The sequence below is a fragment of the Myotis brandtii genome, unplaced genomic scaffold (genome assembly GCF_000412655.1).
Source record: "Myotis brandtii unplaced genomic scaffold, ASM41265v1 scaffold160, whole genome shotgun sequence".
In the NCBI taxonomy this organism is placed as follows: Eukaryota; Metazoa; Chordata; class Mammalia; order Chiroptera; family Vespertilionidae; genus Myotis; species Myotis brandtii.
The window spans coordinates 1,859,091-1,875,950 of NW_005355833.1; the positions used below are offsets into that span (position 1 = coordinate 1,859,091).

Here is a 16,860-nt window from a genome sequence, read left to right on the forward strand (position 1 = left end):
CTTAGCCTCAGTCTTTGTGTGAATGAATAGTTTTTTTCTCCTTATTAAGAAACTAGAAAAACTGTTACTAGGGAAGATTTTAAGAGGTAGCAGCCTTTATTTAATTGGATGCTTCTTGATTGAGGGAAAATGAGACAGTGGATATGAAGTGCTTTGAAAAGTTTAAAGTGTGATACCAGGACTCAAAACCTGTGATTCACCTGCCAAGGGTGATATTGTCAATGCTCATTGGCACCTCCCAGTCACCACCATTATCACCCTTCCAACTGCCCCCACCATCTACCTACCTATCTATCTACCTATCTATCTCTGTCTCTCTCTCTCTCCTAATGAGTTATCACTCTGCATTTTCAATTTTGTCAGAGATTAATCTACTTTACTAATCTTTTTAAAGAACCAGCATTTTATTGAATTGATCATCTCTTTGATATCTTTCTGTTTAATTCCTTTGTGTTTTTTATTATTTGCTGTCTTATGTTTTCTTTGGATTTACTTTTTGTTCTATTTATAATTTATTGAATTGGATTCTTAAGCTCATAAATTTTCAATCTTTTTCCCTAATTACATAAAGCTATAAATTGCCTTTTTAAGTATTACTTTAGCTGCATCTCACAAATATTTATATGTAGTCTTTTTATTGTCAGTCGGTTCTAAGTAATTTTCAATTTCAGTGAGTATTTCTTTTTTGACCCATGAATTATTTAGAAGTATTTTCCTATTTGCAAATACCCAGAGGTTTTTGTTATCTTGTGATTGCTGTCTACTTTTCATGCACTGTGGTCAGAGAACATGGTCCATATCAGATCTTTATGATTTGTTGAGATTCCCTTACTGCATGGTCGACTTCTTTTTTTCTTACTTAATACAAGGAATGTGTATTCTCTAATTGTTGAATGCAGTATCCTATTTACATCCTGTAGACAAAACTTGTTGGGTTAGTCAAATATTTTATGGCCTTCCTATTTTCTACCTGCTTTATCTATTAACTAGAGGCCTGGTGCATGGATTCGTGCATGGAGTGTGTGTGTGCGTGCGCGTGTCCGTCCGTGTGTCCCTCAGCCCGGCCTGCACCCTCTCGCAATCCAGGACTGCTGGCTCCTAACCACACGCCTGCCTGATCACCCCTAACCACTCTGCCTGCCTGATTGCCCCTAACCACTCTCCCTGCCTGCCTGATCACCCCTAACCACCTCTGCTTCAGCACCCGCCATGGCAGCTTCATCCAGAATGATGTCCAGAAGGTCGTTCAGCTATCCAGTCTAATTAGCATATTACACTTTTATTATTATAGATGACTAAGGGAGTTGTGTTGAAATGTCAGTGTTTGCTTTAAAGTGGTGATGTTAGGTACCTATGTCAAAATACTATATCTTTATTTCAAAGTGTTTCCTTTATCTTTATGTGATGATTCTCTTTATTTCTAATGTATTGTGCATTCAATTTTATTTTTGTCTGATATACCTACGCTATCTTCTTTTGGTTAGAATTTATCTGCTCTGTGTTTTACTATCCCTCTGTTTTCATCATCCCTGTGTTCCTTTGTTTTAAATGTATCTAGGCATTTTGTTGTTGGTGTTTTCAATTTTACCTAAGACTTTTTTATTTGATTCATTTCGTCATTTATACTTACTGTTTGTGGTATACTTTTTAAATTTTATTTATATATATATATATAGTAAATTTCAGTGACTAGACATTACATAACTTAACATGTGATCATCCCAATAAATTCTGCACCCATCCAGAACCACACCTAGTTTTTAGAATATTATTGACTATATTCCCTATGCTGTACTTTACATCCCCATGACTATTCTGTAACAACCAATTTGTACTTCTTAATCCCTTCACCTTTTTCGCCCATCCCCCCAAAGTCTTCTTACCTGGCAACCAATAAAAAGTTCTGGGTATCTATGAGTCTGTTTCTGTTCTGCTTGTTCATTTTGTTTGTATATTCAATTGTTGATATGTGTTTATTGTCATTTTATTGTTCATATTTTTTATCTTCTTTAAAAAGACCTTCAACATTTCATAATACTGGTTGGTGGTGATGAACTCCTTTAGCTTTTTCTTGTCTGGGAAGCTCTTTGTCCTATTCTAAATGGTAGCTTTGCAGGGTAGAGTAAACTTGGTTGTAGGTCCTTGCTAGTCATCACTGAATATTTCTTGCCACTTCCTGCAAGTTTCTGTTGGGTGCTCCCTTGTAGTTAATTAACTGCTTTTTTCTTGCTGCTTTTAAGATTCTCTGTTTGTCTTTAACCTTTTGCATTTTAATTATAATGTGTCTTGGTGTGGGCTTCTTTGGGTTTATCTTGTTTGGGACTCTATGCGCTGCCTGGACTTGTATATCTGTTTCCTTAACCAAGTTAGGGAAGTTTTCTGTCACTATTTTTTCAAATAAATTTTTAATTTCTTGCTCTCTTTCTTCTCCTTCTAGCACCCCCATTATGCAAATGTTGGTATGCTTGAGGTTGTTCCAGAGGCTTCTTACACTAGCCTCATTTTTTGGGATTCTTTTTTCTTTTTGCTGTTCTGATGGGGTGTATTTTTCTTCCTTATATTCCAAATCGCTGAATTGATTTTCAGCTTCACCTACTCTACTGTTGATTCCCTGTAAATTATTATTTATTTCAGATAGTATAGCCTTCATTTCTAACTGGTCCTTATTTATGCTATTGACGCCCTCACTGAGTTCCTTGAGCATACTTATAACCAGTGTTTTGAACTCTACATCTAGTAAATTGACTATCTCCATTTTGTTTAGTTCTTTTTCTGAAGTTTTGTTCTGTTGTTTCATTTCTTTGTCTCCTCATTTTAGCCACCTCCCCATGTTTGTTTCTATGTATTAGGTAGAGCTGCTACATCTCCCAGGCTTGGTAGTGTGGCCTAATGTGTTAGGTGTCCTGTTGGGTCCAGTGGCACAGCCACCCCAATCACCCCACCTGAGCACTCAAGGTGCACCCTCCCATGTGGGCTGTACACTCTCCTATTGTAGTTGAGTCTTGATTGCTGTTGGCATGTCACTGAGAGAAATTTATTCAGGCTGATCAGCTGCAAGGACTGGCTGTGACCACTGACCTCCAACACCTTGGAGGATCAGCTATACATGGACCTATCCACAGAGTAGGACTTACTTCAACAGGGCTCTGGTACCCAGTGAGTCTGCCTTTGAATGTGTCACTTATGGGAGTGGTTGGGTAGTGGTACTTCAATGTAGTCTAGAGCTGTCCACTGGGTATGCTGGCTCTGGGGCCTCTCAGGAGATGCAAGCAAGGTCAGCCACCCCCTGTGTTCTGTCCAGAGCCACAGGCCATAAACTATAAAACAATCTGCAGATGGTGAGGCCAAGCTGTGAACCAAAGCTGGCTACTGCTAGTGTCGGGCCTGGGGCCACTTAGCTAGAGGTGGCGGGGGGCGGGGGGGTTGCTGAGGCCAGATGCTGCTTGTTTGAGAGATTTTAGGAAAATCTGAAGCATGAGCCAAGACAGGCCATTTCTATGGTAAAGTCACTGGAAACAGGTTGGGTGGGCCCAAAAGTTGGGTAGGGCAGGGTCTCAGGAAATCACCAAGGTGAGGCAAACAGTGGGTGGCCAAGTTGCTGGAGTCTCAGATATGGTGCCCTTCTGCTGGCTCTGTGGGGGAAGTGCTCATCAAAGGAACAGTGGCCTCTGCCAGCACTCTGTCTGAGAGAAAGCTGCCCCTCCAGCTCTCGTCCTAATGCCAAACAGTTCAGTTCCTCCCTAAATGTCTCTGGTGCCTTTCAAGTTGCTGTCCCCACACTGGAGCTCAGTGGGAGTGAGTCTGAATAAGTCCAGGCACAGGCCCTTTAAGAGGAACTACCTGAAACTCCAGTAGCCCTCACTCTCCCTCAGCCTCAGTCCACTGTTTTTTACAGCCAGAAGCTATGGGGACTTCTCTTCCTGGCACTGGAACCCTTGGCTGGCGTGCCTGGTGGGGGACTGGGGCCAGGTCCCCTTGCTCCACAGGGGGGACCTCTGCAGCTGAGAGATCCCTCCCGATTTTTATCTGCCACACATGGGCGTGGGACCAGCCCATTCTGCATCTCCGCCCCTCCTACCAGTCTTGATGTGGCTTCTTCTTTAATTTCATAGTTGTAAGACTTACATTCAGCTCAATTTCAGGCAGTTCTGAATGATGGTTGTTCTGTAGTTTTAATTTTGATTTGCTTATGGGAAAAGGTGAGCACCGTACTTACCTACCCACGATCTTGGCTGGAAGTCACTTATGATATACTTAAATACTTTTTCCTCCCATCCATTTTGTACTTTCTACAATACTCTTTTGGGTTTTTTCTCCTTCCTTCACTCTGTTGGATTAATATTTTTCTTCCCTTTTATTCTTTGCATTGTTATATTCTATTTCTAACCATTTGTTGATTATCCCAGAACTTTTAACTTAATTTAGCAATGCCTAAGGTTAATCACTAAGTATACCTCCTTCCCAACCTTACTCAGCCTTAGGCTCAATTTTACCTTTGTATCAGGTAAAATTAGCTTCAACTCCATGTGACAAAAAACAAACAGCAGCTTAAATAAGACAGCAGGGTATTTCCTAGTCGTGTAAAAGAAGACAGAAAGTAAAGTGCCCAAAGTAGTTTGGCAGCTCCTTCTATCTTACCAGCAAAGGGGCATTTGAGCTCCAGCCAGCAGAAATGAGAAAGGGAAGTGGCAAAGCTTGCTCCTTCTTTTCTAGGTATTGGCACACAGCATATGTGCTCACATGACATTGGCCAAAAATACCATGTGAGCTAGGTGACAGTGTTCCTTGTTAAAGTCAGGATTCAGCCCTGGCCAGTTTCGTGTAGTGGTTAGAGTGTTGGCCCAAAGACTGAAGGGTCATTGGTTCGATTCCCAATCAAGGGCGTGTACCTCAGTTGCAGGGTCCCCATCCCCAGTAGGGGTGTGTGCAGGAGGCAGCCAATCGATGTGTCTCTCTCACATAGATGTTTCTCTCTCTCTCTCTCCCCCTCTTTCCTCCCTTCCACCACTTTCTTTAGAAATCAATGGAAAAAATACCCCCAGATAAGGCTTTAAAAAAAGAAAATCAGGATGCATGTCACTAAGTAGAAAGAGGGAATGCACATTGAGAGGCACTAGCTGTCTGTGCCACAGCCCCTCTCCTGCCAGATGTGAGGACCTTAAGAGTGTCAGCTCCACCCCTTCCTCTTACATGTCATCACAGTCCAAGATTTTATTGTCACCTTAGTTTTAGATCTTCAAAATTAGTTATTACTATTGTCATCACTTTATAATCAGTGTTTATTTAGATTTATCCATATGTTTGCCAGGTATTTGTTCCTCACTGCTAGTATATCCTTCTTCTTCCTCCTGAGTTTTGTTTTGGGGTTTTTCTCAGAAGTATATTAAGAGTTCTGTCAGTAAGAGTCTGTGAGTGGTAAAACTGAGTTTCTGTTCTATGATTGCCTTCACTTTGCCCTGACTCCTGTTTGTTAGTTTAATTGGGTTTCAGAGTTTAGGTTGACAGTTTTTCCCAGAGCTTTCAAAGTGTTCCATTGTTTACTGGCTTCTACTCCTCCTGGTTAGAATCTGCTGAGTGCTAATCCCTGCCCTTTGTAGGCAATATGTCTTTCTCTCTGGTTGCTTTTAACATCTCCAGTATTGGTAGTCTGCAGTTTCCCTACCACTTTCTAGATATAGATTTCATTATATTTATTCTACTTGGAGATCATTGTGATTTTTGAATCTGAGAATTCACACCTTCCATTGGTTCTCAGAATTTTCAGCTGTTATCTCTTTGGATATTGTCCATCGTCCCCGCCCCCGCCCCCCCCCCACTCTAGGTAGTCTCTTCCCAGTCTTTCCTCTGGGCCTTTCTCTTTAACATTTAAAAAACATTTTTCTCTCCGTCTCTACTATGCTTTGGGTAATTTTCTCAGACTCCTTCTAGTTTACTAACTCTCTCCTTAGCTCTGTCTAATCTGATGCCTGGCTCATCCACAAAGAGTTTTTGTTTTTTTATGGTGACTATATGTTTTGCTTCTGTTGCACTTGATTATTTTTCAAATCTCTGTTCTCTTTTTCAAAATATCTTGTTCTTAGTGTTTCAGTTTCTCCTTTTATGTCTTTAATCTTTTCAGATGTACATTTTTTTACATTTTCTTTTCTATTGTTTTTCTGTTATCTCAGTTCTGAGAATTCGAGCCTTTCTGTGTGTTGTGTCTGCTGACCCTTGTCCATTGTGGATTGTTCCCTCACGTGTTTTGGAATTTTCACTGAAAGTTCATACTGAGTGGGGCTTACTACTGTGGAAATTTTTGAATTTCAGAAGTATTTCTCCAGAATGGTTTTTTTGTGCTGAGAGACACTTCAGAGTATAACTAGATCAAGATCAATGTATATTAGTTTGTCAGCCTGAGTGGGAATCTGAGACCATAGAAGTGCACAGGGCTCAGCCTCGTTCTTGGGCGACCCCCTCAGAGCTGCTTTATCATCCCCTTTGCTGATGGGCAGACTTTTCCTAGCTCACCCCTTTGTAGTCCCGGCTTTGTTCAGGGTCTCAGGGTCATCTCCCCAGGTGGATCTTGTTCTGTTCTTCATACAATCCAGGTCCTATGTTCCTGGAATCAATAACTCCCTTAGGCTTAGAGCCGCAAGACTTACACTCACACATTTATAATTCTGGCTTTCAGTTCCCTCTTTATTTTTAGCACTTGCAGACTTCTCTTCTTTTTAAAAAAATCTTCTATTTTATCTCTCATGGTGAGGGCTTTGTAAAGGGGAAGCTATTAGGCTGTCTTCATCTCTCATCATCTCTTCATTCACTCCTTGTCAGAATCATTCCATTCTTTTTTTTTTCCAACAAACTTACTGAGCTCCCCCTGCGCGCCAGAAATTGTGCTGGGTCTCATTGTCTCTTTCCCGCCTTTCTGTACTCGCATGCCCACCTATACACACACACGTGAGCACATACACATGCACACAGCCAATGTCTCAGACCTCAAACATCAAATCTCAAAAGGGCAGGAGAGAATCCATCCTCTGAGCATTGCATCTGTAGCCACACAGTCATCACCCCAGAGACAAGCCTTAAACATCTGGGCACCTGTATCTGGCCACAGAATCACTGCTTGGGCAGCTGCAGACCCAGCCACTCGGGGAGTCCTCAGCATTGTGGGAGCAGGGCCCTCACTCTCCCTTTGGCGCCCTCTGATCCTGACTCCTCTGGACATCTGCCCAGCTCGAGATGCCTGGGGTAGCTGGCAGCCTCCCCACTGCCTCCCCAGTCCTAGATGAGTTCCCTGACAGGGCAACCCCCACCGCTCCCCTTAAATCAGTGATTCTCAACCTTCCTAATGCCACGACCCTTTAATGCAGTTCCTCATGTTGTGGTGACCCCCAACCATAAAATTATTTTCGTTGCTACTTCATAACTGTAATTTTGCTACTGTTATGAATCGTAATGTAAATACCTGATATGCAGGATGTATTTTCATTGTTACAAATTGAACATAATTAAAGCATAGTGATTAATCACAAAAACAATATGTAATTATATATTCAATATGTGTTTTCCAATGGTCTTAGGCGACCCCTGTGAAAGGGTCGTTCGACCCCTAGATTGAGAACCGCTGCCTTAAATGGTCCAGAGGCACCACCCTGCCACTCACATAGCTCACCTCCCTCTGACATCATCTCATAAATGCTGGCACCTGCATGTCTGCCCCCCTCACCATGCCCACGGGAGTCATCCTGCCCCCTCCCCATACCACACTGCTCTGGTCCATGGCTGCACTGGCCCTGGAATGACTCACAGAGACCTCAGGAAACATCGTGTTCTCTCGATGGACCATTTTCTGAGCAATTACTCTGTGTAGAAACACATAGATCTGCTCAGATGAAAGGTAGAGAGCTCCTTGACCCTGTTAGATGGCTCTGTACAGTCTGGCATGGCTAGAGGTAAGCAATTTGCTGCTAATAATTGAATATTTGGGGAGAAACATCTATTTCTGTAGCACTTGTGAAGAATAAACTCAAGAAGGTTGATGGAAATGGCATGTCACAGCTGCAAACCATTTCTAAGGTCTTAAAAGAAAATGAAGGGCTGGAAGGGACACCCCCGCTTCCAGCCATGGAAGAGCTTTAGAAACCAGAAGCTCAGGCAGCAGTCTCAGAACAGACGCCTTGCTCAGAAAGCCCTGCTCTGTGGCGTTTGCCCAGGTAAGCCAGGCCTAAGGTCTTAAAAGAAAATGAAGGGCTGGAAGGGACACCCCCCCCCCTTCCAGCCATGGAAGAGCTTTAGAAACCAGAAGCTCAGGCAGCAGTCTCAGAACAGACGCCTTGCTCAGAAAGCCCTGCTCTGTGGCGTTTGCCCAGGTAAGCCAGGCTAGGGGGACAAGTCTCCGGCCCACACCTCCTGCCGCGCCCGAATCTGTTCCATGTGGAGAAATAACCACCCTCTCGCTGCCCAGCGTGTGTCTGCGGCACCTCAGTCGGTCCCCATGACCCACCCGAGAGGAAGAGAGAACAGTGGTATTTGGTGGGGCAAGGAGGCCTCTCCGTGTTCAAAACCTGTTGAGATACAGGGTTCAGAAAATGACAGAATGGAAGTATCGGCTTTGCTTCTATAAAGATCTGGATTGAACGATGCGCTCACCTGTGTGGCCCGAATGTTCTTACTGGGAATTTACTGCTGAGTCCCTGTCTGAGGTGCACACTGCAGGCCCCATGGGGTCAGAGGCTCCCTAGAGGGCAGGCCACAACCCTGCACCCCACCCCGCCCCATCGGCCTGCTCAGTCCTTCCATCCTCCTCCCTGGGGGCAGGGCCCAGGAGTGCAGTAACAGCAGTCCTTCCACCTACAACGATGAAGCCCGGGGAAGGAGGCTCGCCCTGTCGCGTGTCTTCTGTCGGTGAGGCAGTGTGGCCCTCCCAAGCCTCCCAATTCCGGGATGACGAGCAGGTTTGCTGCCCTTGCACCACCCCCCAGAGGGCAGAGAGAAGGACTTTTATTGAGATGCCTGACCTTCCCCCTGCGGAGTCTCTCCTGGGGATTCTCTTCAACCTCAATCCCAGCCACCTCCTTCCCTGACTCCCCCGGTGACGAGCCTGGAAGGGAGAGTTGACCCTGGGAGGAGGATGGCTTGTTTGCTCATGTAACTCACATTCTAAAGGCTGCCCGCTGCCCCGCCACTTGTCAGCCGTTTAGCAGACATTGGACATCTGTGCCTCCTTCCGTAAGTCATTTAACTTCTCTAATCTGAAGTTACCTCCTGGGCAAATAGGCATTAGATAGGTAGTTGTGAACCTTTACCATGAAGTGATTTATATTATGTAAAATTAATGCAGAGCCTCAGGATTAATACAGAGAAAAGTGGGGTTTTTGCATGAATGTATCAGTATTTATATTGAATATTTCTTTATAAAGTCATTCGTGAGATTTCAACATTTTGAGTTGAACAGATGAGTGTATGTTATTTTTTAATTAGGTTTGCACAAATACAGTTAAAAATGTTTCTTAACAATTTGAATCAAACATCCAGAGCAGCCCCCACCCACCTCAGACCTTCTGACTCCACAGGCTCTGAGGTCCCGTCTAATCCTACCTCATTGCTGAGAAGGGACTGAGTGTTACCCTTGCCCCTGGGGCTGGGATCCTAAAGGGACGTGCAGAGAGCTTTCAAACAAGGTTCGCGGGGCCAGCAAGGAAAAGTGAGGGGCAGCACATGGACGGCCCTCCAGGTTCTCAGCTCACCTTCCAGGCCCCGCCCCTGCCCAGTCACTGCTGGGACTCCTTACTTGCTGTGGATTTGGCTGAGTGCACCTGGGCCGGGTCTGACTGCTTCAGACAGGCTTGTGCGTGCTTGGCATTCTCTCCCAGAGCAGGTGCCTGGTGGCCTGGGGCTCACCCTGAAGAAGGTGAGGCCTGTGGTCCAGAGAGGACCCCCAGAGTCTAGAGCAGCCTCAGCTTGTAGTGCTTTCTTCCGAGGCCTGCCCACCCCAACCTGCGGTGCTTCTCAGCCCAGCATCAGGCTGCTGGGGAAATGCTGTCACTTACCAGTCAGTCCAACTCACTTTTCTTGATGGTGGCTTTGTGCTTACCCCTCCAGGGGCTTCCAGTCCAGTGTTAGGATAAGATGGGCTTGAATGATGATGGCCTGCGGCAGAATCAGTGCATGCTCTACTCTCGGGAGGTCGACAAGTGTTTGCACAGTTCCGCTGGGAGGGGTGGCGTCTGTTGGGAGGCGGCAGGAAGAAAGGCTCTGTAAGGTAGATCTTAGGTTCAGGTGTGGTCTGCTGGGCATCTCTTGCTTGATTGTTCTTTCTGCTCCTCCCTCCAAGGTCTTGTCTCTGTAACTCTGGAAAATGTCTTCAGGCCCTGGGCCTCCGTTTTCATGCTTCTGTGGAGTCCAGACCTAAAGACTAAGAATGGAGAACCAGGGCCTCGGGTTATCAGAGAGACCGGCCAGCTCGTGCGCCGAGGTGGGCTGTGCAGGGTGGGCCCCACCACCTCTGGCCCTGGCACTGAGCAGAAAGGACAGCATAGTGCCTGAGGGCTTGGGCACAGTCCAGCTCTGTGGCCTTGGACAAGTTCCATAATCCTTCTGTGCTGTACTTCCTGCATCTGTAAAAAGGGGATAATTTTAATACTTAATAGAGTTGCTGAGTATTGAATAAGTTCTTTGATTAGAAGTGACTGACCCATATGAATTTGAGCTGGGAGGACCTGGATATGCCTTTTTGCCATCCTAACTTCAGCTTATTAGTTTAACAGTACTTGGTGAGCACCTGTAATGTACAGATACTCTATTTTTTTTAAAGTAGAACTTTAACACTCACTGTTCCCGACCTGAGAGAGCACAGTAGTTGGCGTCCTTCATGGCAGAAGAGTCCTGGATGCAGACCCTGACTTTGCCACTTTCCACCTCTGGAACCTCACCCCACGTCATGTTTCATGGCACCTCAGTTTATTTTGTCTATCAGTGCGGGTGCTGAGGGTTCAAGGTCAGGTGCCGATGTAGGGCAGCCAGAGGCGCACAAGAGGTGCTCGTAATAGATACAGAATATACGGATAACTTCGTCATGCCATCGGACCACTAATTGAGGGCCTTGCAACCACTCCAGTAAGTTATTCAGTGACTCAAATGCATAGTGTTCTTTAGGGAGTTATATGAGAGAAGAAAAGTGTGGAGACCCCAAATAGGTAAATTCCTATTTGGGATGAAACTCAGAAATCAATTGAGAGCAAAGAGTGAGGTGTCAGTGAATGAGCACTGGACCAGGAGTCCAGACACCTGAGCCTTAGGCAGCACTTACCCACCACCACAGGCTCAGCCCCATTCCTGCTTGCACATGGGCACATCCACCCTCCCATCCCTGCCTCCTTCAGTGGACGGGAAGAGCTGCCACGTGGGAGGGGCTCGGGAGTGCCCTGCTGTCAGTCAGCATGATGAAACGGGTGGGTAAAAATTAGGGACATTATTACAAAAGAAGAGAGGCGACTCTGGTGGATTACTGGACAGCGTGCCTGGAAACGGCAGCTCCGATTCCTGAGTTGCTGGGTCTTCGCCAGCACCCTCCTTTGCGTCAGCACGATTTGCTCCTCAGCCCCACTGGTGGAGGCGTCCACCCCAGGTGACACCAGCTGTCTTTGGTTGTTGTTGACTCGTGTCTCTCCCCCGTGTCCCACTATTGGATCCATCCTGCCCTTATAATCCCATCCTTTTCCCTTCATTATGTCTCCATCTTCTGTGGCGAAGTTTGTGGACCATAATAATTCAACCCGTGCCGATGTAACTGTTGCAATTGGCCCTGAGAGAATCAAGGAAATGAGAGTGGCTCCCACTGCCTGGAGATGAGGGCAGTGAGATCACTCAGCAGCTTTGGCCTGGCACATGCCCTGCCAGCCTCCGCAGAGCGCTCTCCGCATGGAGGACAGAGGCCTGGGTGTCCGGGCAGTCGCCTGGGGTGGGGGGTGCTCTTGACAAGCAGCATGTGGGCATGCTGGCTCCAGGGAGGTGGCCACACCACGCTCCCACTGTTGCTTGCAGCATGATGGGGCTGGGAGAGCTTGTCCGCACCTCGATTCCTCTGCCTAGGAGGGAGCATGTTTCCCCCAAGTGCTGCAGGGCCTCAGAGACACCCGAGAGGGCCTGCGAGGCCAGCTGTCTGGCTGCAGGTGCAGGTGAGCACATGGTCCTGCCTGTGGCTTTTGGAGTCAGGAGACTCACGGTGTGAGTCCACCCAGCCGTTTGCTTCACTGACCTTGGATGGGCCCCTGAAGTGTCTGTTTCCTCACCACGCAGACGGAGATGCAGGGCTGTGTGCACCTCCAGAATGTGGGGTTCGGTGAGAGAATCAGAACAAAGCCCTTGGCAAATGCTTGGCCCACAGCACTCTGTCCATGGTGCTGCTCTCAGTACAGGTGTTACTTGGTGCCACTTCCATCCACTTCCAGGTACCTGGTCTTGCCGGACCCCTAACGCAGCTGGCTGGCCGGCCTCTGCTCAGGCCTGGAGCCACCTGGGAACTCAGGCACCTCCAGGTGGCCTGCTTTCCCCAGAATTGTCCACCAGATTTTGTTTTCATTCAGTCCATGAGGAATCCTTGCATCACATGTAGGAGCTGCAGGAGTGTCAGCCAGACTCGGGGAGGAAGAGGGAAACACCTGGAAGGTCACAGGGATGCAGCCCAGCCTTGAGGATGCACCAGAGTAGAAACCAGAACTCTGTTCAGCCCAGCACTTAACCTAGTCACTTCAGCTCCCACTCAGTCTCCTCCTCTGTGAAGTGGGTGGTGGTGTGCTTTCCCTGCTTCTCACACGGGGCTGATGGGAGGAGGGAGAGTTGAGTCAGAGTGACCCACCACTGCGACAGAGCACTCTCCCAGTGTGTCCAAGGGATGCACTGATGGAGGTCGGGACCTGAGCCTGCAGCCTCGGTCCCACCTCTGCTGGAAATAGGTGAGAGGAAACTGCAATTGGATGCCCCCCAGGTCGGCTCCGGGAGAGCCCTGGGCAGTGGGTTTGGGATAGAGACTTCTGATTCAGCCCCAGCTCAGGGAACCCGGGCAGGCCAACCATTTCCTTACCTGTAAAGTGCCCACCCTAGACTGTGCCCACCCTGACTTGGTGCCTGTCCCTAGACTGTGAGGTGCTCGTGGACCCTGCAGGCAGAGATGCTGCCAGGCCGGTATCCCACCCGGGGTCTCCAACACCCTTCTGTCCTGCTCTGCTTCCCTCAAGCAGCTGTCTCTGCCCCTACTCCCCACACACCGGCTTCTCGTATGTTCCATCACGTTGTGATCCACGCTGCCAGCAGCTCCCAAATTCTCTGGGTGCCTGGAGCGGCTTCAGCCCGCCCCCCCCCGCCCCCCCGACACACACACACACCCAATTCCTCTGAGAATCCTCAGTCAGTTCCATGCTTTCCTGTCTCTGTGAGGTTTTGTCTGATTGTCTTGTGTGCTCATTTTGTGCTTTCAGTTTCATATGCCACATCTGAGTGAAATCATATGGTTCTTGACTTTTTCTGCTCAGCATGATATTCTCAAGATCCATCCCTGTTGTCACTAATGGCAGTATTTCATCTCCCAAGGAGACATACAAATGCTCAGCAGGTATTTCCCTCCCAAACCAGTCAACATTAGCTGAGGACAGAACCATGTCACTCCCTTTGAAGGGTGGGGTAAAGCCCAAGGGATACGCAGGGGATGGGAGTCGCCTCCCAGCCAAGGAGGGCAGGAAGGGGACAGTCTCCACCAGTGCCCTGGATGCCCACTCTGCTCCCTCCTCCCCTCCCAGGGCACTTGGGCAGAATGCTTCCCTGCAGTGCGGCCATCAGCCTTCCCAACTGGAGGAATGCTCCCCTCTCCCTCCTGCAGTTCCGCTCTGCTTGTTCCCGAGCAGATGATAACGGAGATGGAGCATATGGGCCCCAAAGTCACCGGGCATTCTGGGAAAGTGACACTGGTACCCAGGCTTGGCGGGAGGGGCCGTGGGCTCTGGAGCACAGCTTCTCCCTTTGTTCTTCACAAGGGCACAGGTCGCCTCTCCTGAGCCTCCTGAAAAGGAGTAAGTGCAGGAAGAATTCCCTTTCTAGGCAGCGACTTAGAGGGCAGGTGTAGGCCGGGCGTATATACAGGGAGGACATGTGGGAGCCAAGACAGAGTCCCATCTGGCCTCTCCTGCCTCAGCTCCCCCACCCACTGCCTGAGGACACCCACCCAACCTGATTGCACCTCCCCTTCCCAGCCGCAATCGGAACCAGGCACCTGCTCCCTTGGGGTCCTGCAAGTATCTTGGGGTCCCACACAGAGTGCGTGGGCAGATCACAGGAGGCACCCAACTGGGCTCCAGGCAGATTTCCCTGGTGGCCTCGGTGAGTCCCTGCCTTGGGCTGGGTGCCCCCAGCACCCTCTAAGCTGCTTTCCTCCCCCTGCACCTCTGACAGGTTCCCCGTGCCTCTGAGCTAGAGCAAGCAATGCAGGATTCTCCAGGGGCGGTTTTTCTTGCCTGACTTGGGAAAGCTGGGTAAAGAGACACAGTGTCAGCCCCAGGTGGGAAAGCCTGGGCTTCCTTCCTTCCTGTCCCCAGAGACATCTCAGGTCTGACCAAGCTGCCCCTTCCCCTGCCCTGGCCTGGTGTCTGGACCCACATCCCTCACAGCCACCCGATGGGCTCGTTTGGAAGCAGCTCGGAGCCCCAAGCATGTGGCCAGCGGCTGGCCAGCCCCAGGCCTGCAGGTCAAGACTGGCTGGGTTGGGAAAGCCGAGCTGAGAACCCAGCTCAGGGGCAGGAAGGGGCCCGGGAGAGGCACAGAAAACAGGAGGGAGCAAGGCAGCTGGAGCTGGACGTTCGGGAGGGGAAGGAGGAGCTGGGCTGTGAAAGGCACAGGGAGCCCCCTTCTCTCCGCTCACCCACGGTGGCTTCCTGGGACCGGCTACTGCTTGGCGGGGGGAGCTGCCAGGTGTGCATTCTTTAGCAGAGAAGCCACAGGTTCGGAGGAGGGAGGAGGCTGACTTCCCGTGGCCCCTGCTGTTTTCTGGCCTTCCCTAGGAACTCCCAGGAGGCCCTAAAATTGTGAGAGCGAACCTTGATTCTTCGGGGCAGCAGGGAGGGCACTGGCTGGATACGACCCAGCCTGCCTATGGCGAAGTCGGTGAGAGCCTGAGGCAAAGCCCAGGCCCAGCTTCCCGCCAGGAACCACACGTCTGCGCACACAGCACAGCCCTCTCCCTCTGACACACCTGCCTCCCCCACTGTAGATGGTGACCTCTTCCTAGAGGTTTCGACCATGAAGGGAACCGGAGGGATCCACACAGCCTCTGGCCAGTGGTTCTGTGGTCGCCAGGCAGCCGCTGGGCTGGGCGCTGGCAGCTCGGAGCCAGGCCTTGGCGGCCAGCTGTTGGAGTGACGCTGGGCCGAGGGAGGGGCAGTGTGGAGTCAGGACCGGCCTCATGCTCGGGAGCTTTCGGGCCGGTTGGTGCTTCAGGGGCAGGTGGCAGCACCAGGCAGAGCCTCAGTGGCTCCAGTGCTCCAGGCGCGCACATCGCCTCGCTGCCTGGCCTCAGTCCTCCAGCTGTGAAATGGGGCTGCTCGCTGCCCACCACACCTCATGGGGCTATTGGGGAGAAAAAATAAGATCCAGGCTGAGAACAGGCCTTGGCAAGCGTAGTGAAGTGCAAGTCTGGGGATTGCCGGTCTCAGCCTCTCCGCTTCTCTGCAGGGCCACCCGTTCATCGTGCAGTTCAACGATGGCAACGCGGCCGTGGTCTCCATGTGGGTGTGCAGGGCGCTGGAGGAGAGGCGGAGCCAGCAGGGGCCCCCCTGAGGCCTCGGTGGGCGCTGAAAGCCCAGGACTGGTCACCGAGGGGAAACCCGCCCGTCACACCGTCACACGGCTCGGCTGTGTGCAGCAGAGCTTTGCTGGGCCTGGGCTGCCCCGCCCTCACCTCAGCTCCGCCTGCGACACCCTGCCTGGGAGCCGTGGTGCCAGCCTGGCCAGGATGAAGCCCTCGCCCCCTCCGGTCTGGAGGCACTGACGGAGGGAAGGGGAGAGGGTGGCGGCATTGAGAATGGAGACTCCTATGCCCCCGCCCCTCTTCCTTTTTCCTAACATTCTTCTTTGTAAAGGGTCAAGCGCCATCAGCATCACTGATGGGAATAAAAGTGTTCCTGCCTCCCCATGAGGGGTGTTACTAGGGTGTCTGTTACCCACCCAAGTTGGGGGGCGGGGGCTCCCACTTCAGCAGGGTATGTGGCCCCAACAGTCCCCTGGCCCTGGAGCTGCCCTGGTCCAGGCACCTGCACGCACCCCATGCTTCCCGACATTCTGGAACGAGGCCCACAGCCCAGCCCACTGACCTAAAACCAGACCTGGAGGTCCTCGGACCAAGTCCCTTGGCAAGGAGTAGCTGAGCCAGCAGTGAAAACGGGGTCCTAGACCCTGAGCTCCTTGCGGACTGGGGTTTGTCCCACATGCGGAGGCTGGGCCGTCTCCGCAGCACCAGAGGCTCCATCGCAGTGACTTAACCATGGGGGGGGCGGGGGCAGGAGCTCAAAAGTTGGAATAAGGCCCTTCCACCTTCCACCCCCTTCCCCACCACTGGCTCCTCTCTTCAGCAAGCTGCCCCCCTCACCCTTGACCCCACACCCTGTGACCTCATTCACCTCGGGCCACTCACAGCTGTCCTCTCAGGTAATCTTCTCAGCCACCTGCCAGGTAAGTGTGCTTACTCCCATTTTACAGACGAGGAACTGAGGCTCTGAGAGGCTTGGAGGTCTGAGTGGCTTCCCAACCCACTGAGAAACTGCTGATGCCACACACTTCCAGCCCGCCATTTCTCATCGTCCTCTCAGGGCCCGAGCTGCATCCTGGGACTCG

At 50.0% G+C, this 16,860-nt stretch overlaps 1 protein-coding gene across 6 annotated transcripts in view; it reads left to right on the top strand.

Annotated features, from left to right (window-relative positions):
- MAP2K5 (mitogen-activated protein kinase kinase 5) overlaps window positions 1–16,176 on the top strand; it is a 261,792-nt gene extending 245,616 nt beyond the window's left edge. For 5 of the 6 annotated variants that reach the window (XM_005862082.2, XM_005862083.2, XM_014536301.1 and 2 more), the window contains one exon: window positions 15,703–16,176. In XM_005862082.2, the coding sequence (XP_005862144.1) occupies window positions 15,703–15,807 (105 nt within the window). In that variant the 3' untranslated portion in view covers window positions 15,808–16,176. The remainder of the gene's footprint in view (window positions 1–15,702) is intronic. The other variant, XM_014536302.1, reaches the window with a different exon arrangement.
- The last annotated feature ends 684 nt before the right edge of the window (window positions 16,177–16,860 follow it).